Source organism: Cicer arietinum, chromosome 4 (genome assembly GCF_000331145.2).
Source record: "Cicer arietinum cultivar CDC Frontier isolate Library 1 chromosome 4, Cicar.CDCFrontier_v2.0, whole genome shotgun sequence".
NCBI classification, from domain to species: Eukaryota; Viridiplantae; Streptophyta; class Magnoliopsida; order Fabales; family Fabaceae; genus Cicer; species Cicer arietinum.
Genome location: NC_021163.2, coordinates 5,051,060 through 5,061,112, shown reverse-complemented (window position 1 = coordinate 5,061,112; position 10,053 = coordinate 5,051,060). Strand labels below are relative to the sequence as shown.

At 35.5% G+C, this 10,053-nt stretch overlaps 1 protein-coding gene across 3 annotated transcripts in view; it reads right to left on the bottom strand.

Annotated features, from left to right (window-relative positions):
- The window catches only part of LOC101491023 (uncharacterized), a 36,433-nt gene that overhangs the window by 9,513 nt on the left and 16,867 nt on the right, over positions 1 to 10,053 (bottom strand). The window contains exons 15-33 of one of the 3 annotated variants that reach the window (XM_012714473.3): positions 9,647 to 9,795; positions 9,439 to 9,566; positions 8,958 to 9,015; positions 8,775 to 8,872; positions 8,579 to 8,666; positions 8,365 to 8,430; positions 8,227 to 8,286; positions 7,224 to 7,310; positions 6,733 to 6,919; positions 6,506 to 6,549; positions 6,287 to 6,418; positions 6,073 to 6,204; positions 5,927 to 5,979; positions 5,799 to 5,847; positions 4,681 to 4,739; positions 4,334 to 4,473; positions 4,072 to 4,244; positions 665 to 793; positions 493 to 578 (exon numbers count right to left, since the gene is read on the bottom strand). In XM_012714473.3, coding sequence (XP_012569927.1) covers positions 493 to 578; positions 665 to 793; positions 4,072 to 4,244; positions 4,334 to 4,473; positions 4,681 to 4,739; positions 5,799 to 5,847; positions 5,927 to 5,979; positions 6,073 to 6,204; positions 6,287 to 6,418; positions 6,506 to 6,549; positions 6,733 to 6,919; positions 7,224 to 7,310; positions 8,227 to 8,286; positions 8,365 to 8,430; positions 8,579 to 8,666; positions 8,775 to 8,872; positions 8,958 to 9,015; positions 9,439 to 9,566; positions 9,647 to 9,795 — 1,918 coding nt within the window. The remainder of the gene's footprint in view (positions 1 to 492; positions 579 to 664; positions 794 to 4,071; positions 4,245 to 4,333; positions 4,474 to 4,680; positions 4,740 to 5,798; positions 5,848 to 5,926; positions 5,980 to 6,072; positions 6,205 to 6,286; positions 6,419 to 6,505; positions 6,550 to 6,732; positions 6,920 to 7,223; positions 7,311 to 8,226; positions 8,287 to 8,364; positions 8,431 to 8,578; positions 8,667 to 8,774; positions 8,873 to 8,957; positions 9,016 to 9,438; positions 9,567 to 9,646; positions 9,796 to 10,053) is intronic. The other 2 variants (XM_012714474.3, XM_004495721.4) reach the window with 2 other exon arrangements.

Below are 10,053 nucleotides of genomic sequence, written 5' to 3'. Positions count from 1 at the left end.
GGGAAATTTAAGGAAGTGATGTGGGAAATGTTGTCAATGAATAGCAGTTTATGGCAGAATGCATAATTCCTCCATATAAATGTGGGATTGCAACCTTTGGCGTGGCCATGGCAAGTGGTGATTCACAAATTGCCTGTGGCGGCTGGTACAAAGTCCTCCATGCCATGGCACTGGGAGCCATTTAAAAACACTGGACAGGGAATTACAAACATTGGCAGCTTTGGTGACTAAAGAGTACAAGTGTCATAATTTAGTCAAATAACAATTGATCATTTTTTGTTTATAGATTTCATTATGGAAGAAAAGAATCGTATAATTAATAATTAGTGAATACAAGTTTAAGTTTAGGACGCTAGGGATCCTTATCATGAACACTGTTCAGACTTCAGAGTCTTTTGAGCAAATATACGCTTTTATCCCAACTCTGAACAGCTTCTCATTCTCCCTACAACCGTGCATCATTGAGGCCACAATAAATAAAATTTCTAATACCTATGATGTATGAGCATATGAACCGCTTTTCCTCCTCGAGTTCCAAGTTCTTTGCCTTGCCATTCGTCTTTTGATGAAGTAGCAACCTACTTGCCAAATAACCAAAATTTCAAAATATCCGCTTGTGCTGGAAATAGGCACTCAAATATCAACTACAACAGTTTCAGATTACCATGAAAGAAGCACGATTTAATGTAGGAAATACATAATTCCAAAGACAATCTTCCCACATGCTCTTTGAAAGCTTTTGCCCATGAGTTCCTAATGTTTGGAAAAGTGTCCTGACAGCAGAATTTCGCACCTGCAAAACAAAACTTTCAGTGCCAGAAAGCTTTCCTATCAAGCAGTAAGAGTAGAGAGTAATGTTATTTAGGTGTTTGTATTTGATGGGTTTTGCTTTATTTTCTAAATTTCCGTAATTGCCATTGAAAAATATTGAAAAAAACTCAAGTCCCACACTGAAAAGAGATAGGCCTGGAAATAATTTATAGAGAGCAACACCCCTCACCTTACAAGTCGATTGTGTAAGGATGTGTTAGCCTCAATATAAAACATAATCGAAAAGTACAAACACATAGCAATGGGAGTTTGGAGATCTTGGAATTTAGGTTAAGCTTAATTCAACCCCAAAACCTAGCTTAAGAGGTGAGAATTGCCAAAGTCTTATAATGATTATTTTGGCCATATCTCTAGTCTCATACCTAAGACTAAGTATCAAGAGCGTGGACAAACGACCAACCACAACCACCGCCACCAGAAAAGTTTTCGACAAGTGCCCTACACCACCCAACTACCATTTCAGCTGTGCTATTTTCTGATGAGACCAACGACCAACCACCACCACATACAAGTGAGCCTTCCACTGGCGGTCGCACTACTACCACACCGCCGCTGCTGGAGAATTTTCTGACATCTTTTTTTTTGCGAAACCACCACTAACAGTAGCAGAATCTCCTGATTTATCCAACCCCAAAGTTTCAGCTTCAACGGGACAGTCATGTTCCCAGCCAAGTTGTTGATTTTTCCATCACCGCCGTCGCAGCCAGCCGTGCGTAGAGGTGTGCCGGGTACACCGATCCTGGATCTGGATCTGTTTTGGAGTTTCTTCTGAATTTGGCGATAGTTTATTTTTGGTGCCATTTTGATCTCTCCTCTACAAGGACTTCCTTGTTCGGTTCTGCTGTAACCTCTTATTAGCTCCTTAGTCGGTCAACATTCATCGTGCTTCTCTCTTTCATGCCGATGTGTTTCTCTCTGCTTCCAATTGTGATTGAACTAGTTGTGTCTTCTCCAGTGAGACCCATTCTCAACAACCAGCACAGCCACCTTTGGAATCCTCTGGCAAGCCCAATTGACTTTGCTACAATCACCTATGCTCGCACTACAACTTTCTGGCAGCAGCTACAAACAACCCTGCTGTTTCTATTTTCTATACATTACATCCACCCATTGTAAAAAGCTTTAAGTTTAGTATGGTTTAGGGGGTATTAAAATCAAATAATCAAATCCTAATATTTATTATTAGGATTAGAGTTTATTATTGGGATCAGACTTAGTAAATCATATTAAATAGTATTTTTTGAATTTATTCTGTATGCTATTATAAATAGAGGTAAGTATGGTCTAATCTAGACAGACAGAAATTCAACATTATCATAGCTCATACATCTAGATGACAGTATGCAGTGGAGGAGATCTTGCACAATTGGATGAGGCGCTAGGAACCACTTGTGACCGTATGTTGACTTGCATGTCGAGTCTAGATCAGGCGGCAACATTGGGGAAAATATGGGAGGATAGGGGCAATGACAAGGGGGAAAATTGAATAGGGGGGAGATTATGTGCCTTTAACCACCAGTTCTGCCCTTTAAACTGAGCATATAGGTTCGATGTCTTCCCCTACACCCATGGCTAACTCCTCACGTTCTCCTTCCCCTTATCCCGTGGTAAATCATTCTCCTCTCCTCCACCTTGTCCATCCAAAATCACCCTGTTCAAACTTGATCTAAATGAGGAATTGTAATTGTTCTTACATTCTAATGCACTCAAAAACAAAATTGCCTCTATCCTTTCTTCATCACAGCCAGGACTGCATCTTCAACACTTGTTTTAGCAGCTTTTTAAGCTCAATCACGCTCTACCTCAAAAGAATGTTGTAATACATGATCACTAGCAAAATGGCGACATGGGAATTTGTCTTTCTCAAGAATTAGAGTAAAAATATATATATACTAGATTATTAAACAACCAAATTCTATTAGTACTCATATATAACTAAATCCCTACTAGTATTCTTATTCAACTGAATCACTATACTTGAGGGATATTAAACAGAAACAGATTTTGACATTCCCTCTCAAGCTGGTGAATAGATGTTATTCATTCCCAACTTGGATACAATTCTTTTAGAGTTGTTGTTGTTTAGCCCTTTAGTTAGAAGATCTGCAAAGTTGTCTTGGGAGGAGACATATGGAGTGCAAATTAGGCCATTGTCGAGTTTTTCTTTGATGAAATGTCCATCAACTTCAATATGTCTGGTTCTATCATGTTGCACTGGATTATGTGCTATGCTAATATGCTAATGGCACATATTCCTTGTGCCATTGTCCTAAATTCTACTTCAGCACTGGATCTGGATATCACACTTTATTTCCTGTTTCATTATCGGTTTCATTATGAATCACTACTTCTCCCGCCATGGATGAAAAACAAAAAACAGCAAGTTTCTCTGATTAACAATCTGCGAAAAATGGCGGCGAACGACTGGTTGGAGGGAGGTGGTGTGATACGGTCAATGTATAGTGATCAACAGTGGTGAGAAAAGTTGAAAGTTGTGTTCACGGCAGTGACAGCTAGTTTCATAACAAAGAAGGCAACAAACAAACTTTAGGGATCACAAATAGACTGCAATGAAGGCAGCAAAGGGCCACAATGACGGTGGCTCAAGTTTACCGCAATAAAGGCGGCTAGGGTTTACGCAGAAGCGAGTTTTAAACCAAGAGCTCTGATACCATCTCAAGAATTAGAGTAAAAATATAGTTATTGAATTAAATTATATTGGTAATACATCAGATATATATATATATATATATTAGAATATTAGAAAATATCTTATAATATCTTTTATATTATATTAGAGTATCTTGAGTTATTTCCTAGGATCAATTTATAATCATAGAGATATCTTAGAATATCTCTCATTATTATTTTGATTTATTCCTGATTTAGGATTGAGTCTATCTTTCTCTATAAATAGAGATTAGTATTGAGTCTTTTGTAATTAAGTTAGCATTAAGCTACTATCAATAATATTCAAACCCTTATTATTTTCTCTTCTCATTTTCTCTTATTCAACAATATATATATTAGATTACTAAACAACCAAATTCTATTAGTACTCATATATAACTAAATCCCTATTAATACTCATATATAACTAAATTCATGTTAATACTTCTATTCAAATGAATCCCTATACTTGAGGGATATTAAACAGAAATAGATTTTGACAGTCTTAACACAAAGAATATTTTCATTAACACTGGAAGTAAAACAAGATTAGAAATTTATTTATCATACCTCTGGTCTCTCATCTGCCCCAAGGTTTTGAAGTAATGAGAAAACAGAGAATAAAAGTTTCTCAAAATCAACATCATCCACATAACAAGGTCGATCTCTTGCATTACTAGGAAAGCTATGTTTTTTATCCTCCATATTTTCGCTGTCTGTCAGCTTCACTGTAGAAACAACACCTGAAAAGTATAACCATTATAGAACACTTGGTATAATTTCATAATAATGAGAGTCTATGACACAGGTGGCTTGACAACATAATCTAAACCTGTTGCCTTTTCTTCAAAAGGTTCATTGAGAAGGCCCTTTGCAATGAAATCAGTCATAGTCCACAGGAGTCCAACCGCCGTCAAACTTATGTTCAACTCTGTCTTTTGAGCACTGTATGCTCCTGTGACATCAACACACCTGTAATACATCCAGGTAAGATGACATAAAGAGCCTGTCAGGAATTAATATATGTGGGCAAATTGTGTGTGGTGCATACATGAGTCTGTAACATGAAAAACAACATTTACGAGGAAACTCAAAAAGTAGTCACAAGATAAAAATAAAATAAAAAAATTATGCATCTATGCAGTATGGATATAGGTAAGATGAAATTTGAGATCTCACACTTGAAGGCAGTCTCTAGGTAAGGCGGACAGTCCATCATTCATTATCACTCGTAGGTTCTAAGCATGAATAAATTGAAAAATAAGAAAACATTACAATGTTAAAGCAAAAGGAATATATTAGAAGAAATAAGCAACAACTTTTTGAAATCATGTGAATCATTTAGTTCAAATATCAAACTATTGCCAGTCAAAAAAGTAAAAGATCTAAGAAAAGTTGGAATATGCAAGACGGATCAAGAATGGGATAAATTCATACAAAACTAAAACAAGGAGTAATGGAATAAATTCATAAGTAATAACAACTTAAAATGATACCCCAGAATTAACTTTCAGGTTTTTTTTACAAAACTTGCAGTTTGTAATGTAATGAGAATTGATATGTATCTAATGCTTAGAAAGCACACACGAAGCAAATGACAGATTAGATTGCCTTGAAAACATCAAAAATTATGACAATGCCCATAAACAACAGTTAGAAGTGGATAGAAATAAATAAAAAATTATCACAAAACCATTAAAATAAATTGGTTTATTGCATTAGGCCAGCGTTTGATCTATTTAGTTGATTCCATCGAAAAGATTGGGTTTTTGTTGTAATAGTTTTAAGAACTCAAAAAAGGGATGAATCAAAGACAGTCATAGATTTAATCAATGAAAACAAAAAGTAAAGCAGATAAATATTTTCAGAACCTGCACAAAGCTCCCGGACAGAGCTTTCACAAGAAGTTTGAGAAAAATACCAAAAATAGAAGGTTTGTGTAGGTTTAGAAAACAGGGGAGGAATGTTAAAATGAGGAAAATAGGGGGAAGGAATTTTTAATAATTTACTCAAATAACTATTAGATTTATTCTTTGAAAATAAAGCAAGTAAATATTCATATAATTGTAACTAAATCTTCTATGTTTACAAAGAAATTTTCAAGAGAAGCTGCAAGGGTATGGAACCAGGGAGTGTAAAGAACAAGATAACAATGAGTTTTCTCTTGAAAAGGTCACCACTTAATATAGGGTACTTTTCAGACTTAACGTCGTAAGTAGCTAGGGGGGAATGCTACTGGTCAACTCAATATAACAACAGCCCCGTCACAATAAATGCTGAAAATTAACTCAAAATACCTGGAAACCAATAGTAACAAGATCCTTCTCTGAAACATCTGCTACATACCTTACAGTAAGACAAAAGTAAAGAGATTAACCAAAGGATTCTCAATAAACAGGAGCACAAAAGGCATAAGAAGGCCAACCTCAACAGTTCTAGTATATTCGGCCAGCTGTAATGGAGTTTTTCTCCATATCTCTGGAATTTTTTTTAAAATAACATCACTTGAAGAAATTAAGAATAAGGAAATAAAATTGAAAACAAAACTTGACCAGTAAGCAATATTGTTACCTCTAAGACATGCAAGAGAATTTTCAAAGATCCAACACGAACATCTACACTTTGGGTAGAAAAATAAAGAACCTTTAGGGGAGATATGACAGAACATTCAAGAGACATCAACCTATTGAGACTAGCTTCCATCTGCAAATCATTGTGACACATTATAAATCTTGCTATGAATAAAATATGGGTTTTTGGCTATAAAAATGGTAGAAGGTCTCACTTCCTGAGATGTTTCAAGAGACTTGGATTGCTTGTAGTCTTCGAATTGCTCAGAACCTAATACTGCAGAAATAGATTGATCAAGCGCATCAAGTGCCATATTTTTCAAATGAGGATTAGGATTGTCAGCAAGCTGCAAAATCACATCACAATATCAGGAGGGATGAAAGTGAAACTAGCACTGTCACATCAAAGAAACATAAGAGAGAGAGAAGGAAACCTCAAGAAAGTGACTAACAACTTGATCCCAAAATGGCTCAACCCCTACAGTGAAAAAAGTAAGACAGGAATCTTCAAACATTAATAAAAATTTCAATAATGAACATATTAATTAAATCTAAATAGGTAGATATCATAAATATTGCAAATGATGAAAAGTGAAGGACAAACAACATCCAGCATACATGTACATTCACTATTATGCTCATAATTATTGAAGCTACATACTGTGAACATTATTCACAAGGATGGATATCATTCTCTCCACCGAAAAGCTGATACTTCCAATTCTTTGACTAGCCGTTGGTCCTGAACCACTTGAAGTACTCAACATGCATTGATGTGAAAGTTGACATAATGCAGAGAGGAGGGATTTTACAGCAGATATATGCATCAGAGCAGAGCTCTCAAAGAGCTTTCAAACAGAAAACAGTACAAGGTTAGAATAATTGGCCTATAAATTATGAAAGGACAAATGCAGAAAAATAAAATAGATGCCTAGTTAGTAATTAAAATCAGGCTTGCATTCTCAACTTTGAACATGAAAATAATTTCCAGGAAAGAGAGAGTTTTAACAAGGAAAACATATTTCATATGGGACTTTTAAGATAACAAGCCTGCAGGAACATTATATTCATATTTACCCTAAGTTGGGTGTTGTACTTAAATTTATCTTTCATGTCAGTGGCCACCAAACAAAGTTAAATCTGTTCATTCACCTGAGAGTTCAAAGAAGAGAGTATATTGAAGTCACTGTATTGAGTTGATAACTCCCTTGCGAACTTTGGGACAGGGGTAGAAACCTCCTGCAGAGTTAATGATCATGTACTCTGTAAGCTTCAATTGAAGACACCAGAAAGAAATTCAACAAAACTATGCCACATATGAAATTTAACTTGACACTTTTTTTGCGAAGTCATTTTAGAATTAAACAGAATAGAGTACAACAGAAGATGATAAGATATTGTGAGAAGAGGCACAAGAAAAGAAACCTAGAAAAATCAATCAAACAGGTCAAAAACAGTAAAGCTCTCCAAACCCTACTAGCATTATTTACTAGGGATGGCCACATAAAGAAACCTTTAATCAAGAACTAAAAAGAAGCCGAAAGAACAATAATATCCTAAAACAGAGTCGTTAGCCGAAAAGACTTATTTCTAGATATTCCAAAGAACAACATAAATAGTTTAGGTAATACAGAGCCATTCCATCAGCTATGGTACAACCCCCTGAGATTGAGCTTAGGAAACTGAGCCAGATGGATGAGATATAAGGAAGTGCATAAAAGCAAGCAACCAATTCATGGCTAAAGTCACTTGACACACATCAAGAGAAAGAGAGAGCTTTACATGTCTCCGATGTTGCAGAAAATCAGTAGAAAAGGGTTGTTATCATGAAAGCTTTACCTATAAGGAGAAGGGCCAAAGATGGTTTTGATCTATATCTCCAACAAGAATAATTACATTGGGACTCAAGTTATCTCTATATTGGACTTTTACTGCTATCTCTTTTAGCAATTTAAAATCAAACAACCAGACCATTTATTCATTTACATGGTCATAGCTTGGCCCTGTAGTGACCACATATTATAATCATCATAAAGGAAAAAGGTCGCTATGAAAAAGGTCAATGCTTCAATATTGCTAGTCCATGACTTCCGCAAACTTGTTTGGCAATTGATGCCCAGTCTACTGAATAACAATAATAGAACAAATAAAATACCTGAGTAGTAGCATGTGGGGAATGAATTGCGCGATCTAAAGCTGCTAGAGTTTCCAAAACCTGCAGGTATTCATCATGACCACTCATTAGGTAAAAAAACAATCTATTAACAGAAAACAGGAGAAAAATATGACGCACCAAAACCCAGGATGGGCCCAAAACATTATGCAATCGATGAGCAATGTTGAAGAGAGTTCTCAAGGCCTAGTTCACAAAATCAGCAAGAGAGAAACATATGAGTAGTTGCAATTATTCAGCCAAATACACATCCATTAAGCAAAATGAGATGAAAAAAATGATTGCAGTCAAGGAAAAAAGTATGCATTGCCATACATATATACAGAAGGACAACCTGTACATTCTTGGGCGTAAGCACAATGCTATCCCTCTGCTCAACTGATAGTTCAGACCGTTTTGATACAGGAGACGGCAAACCACTGCTATTATCTCAAATTACAGCCAAAATCTCAGTACTGTCAGCTTGAATTCTTTAAAGACAGCCAAATAAATGACAAACTGAGAAATAATTTGACATTCAAATACCATACCTCCTTTTTTCAGTTTCAACTGGAAAATTGATGGTAAATTTGCAAAGGGAAGCAAGAAATGAGTTTAAAGGTTCTACAGCTCGGAGGATTCCACAAGCCTGTTTAATCATATAAATCATATATTGATTTTAAAAATTCAAAGTTGATTTCAGATGTCACTAAAAAACCACAAAATGGAGGTACCTGAGTGAATGCCTGATATCCCTTTAATATTTCCAACACAATGGCCTCTCCTTGTGACCTTTAAATTAACCACAAGTCAGATGTCAGGAATATATTGAAATCGTAAAAAACAACATAAGAATAGAATAAGTCGAAACCAGTAGAATATAAAAAAAATAGATAACGTTTTATAGGATGGATTTCTAAAAATTCAACAATTATTAAATATGTCCACCATGTTACTCATACTCAAATTTCAGATGCATAAGTTTGCACTCTATCTGTATGCCTTAGTACTAACACAGTAACACTTTGTTTAAAAAAGATACTAATTGTATGCAAAATTTTCAAAAAAAAGTGGGTGCAAGACCAACATGATAATCAATAGATAAAAGGTTGAGATAGAATAAAATCAAGTCTATAATAGGTTCTTAAACATGGTAAGGTCATTCCACCAATGTCAATTTTTATTTATACAAAAAATGCATGTAGAAAAACAAACCTTGATAGAATAAGGGATAATGCATCAAGTATTGTCAACCACAGTGAGTCAACCATTGAGAGGCAGAGAATTGCAGTTTTACCACTCCATTTGGCAGGTGGATCGTTATCACATCTAGGGGACTCTAGCTGAATTGAAGTCGAGAAAATGGGCCATTAAGCAACATAACAAAAAGAAAGGATAAAATGAAGACAATATATAAAATTACCTCTCCAACATCTATGGCTTCATCTGTTAAAGTTGCAACAGTGAAAACAACTCCCAAGAGTCCTTCAACTGCCAAAGTTATGGCATGTGCTTCACTGGCAACTAAGACTGCAGAATTGGATGCATCATTATCTAGACTCCATTCAATACCTGCAGAAGGAACACCATATAATTTGTTATCGTCAATCATTCAAATACCATGATGTCTCATGCTATACCGAAATTAAACGACCCCCCAGCTCAAAAAAAAAAATTAGAGCATGACGAAGACAGGTTAGAGCACAGCACTGTGCATTAAATAGTCAGCCACATCAAATATATCAAATCATATTAGAGGGATTTTGTATTATGAAGAAAAATAAACCCCCATTCAATTCAGGGGACTATCTACTATCCTTCCTTCTCTTT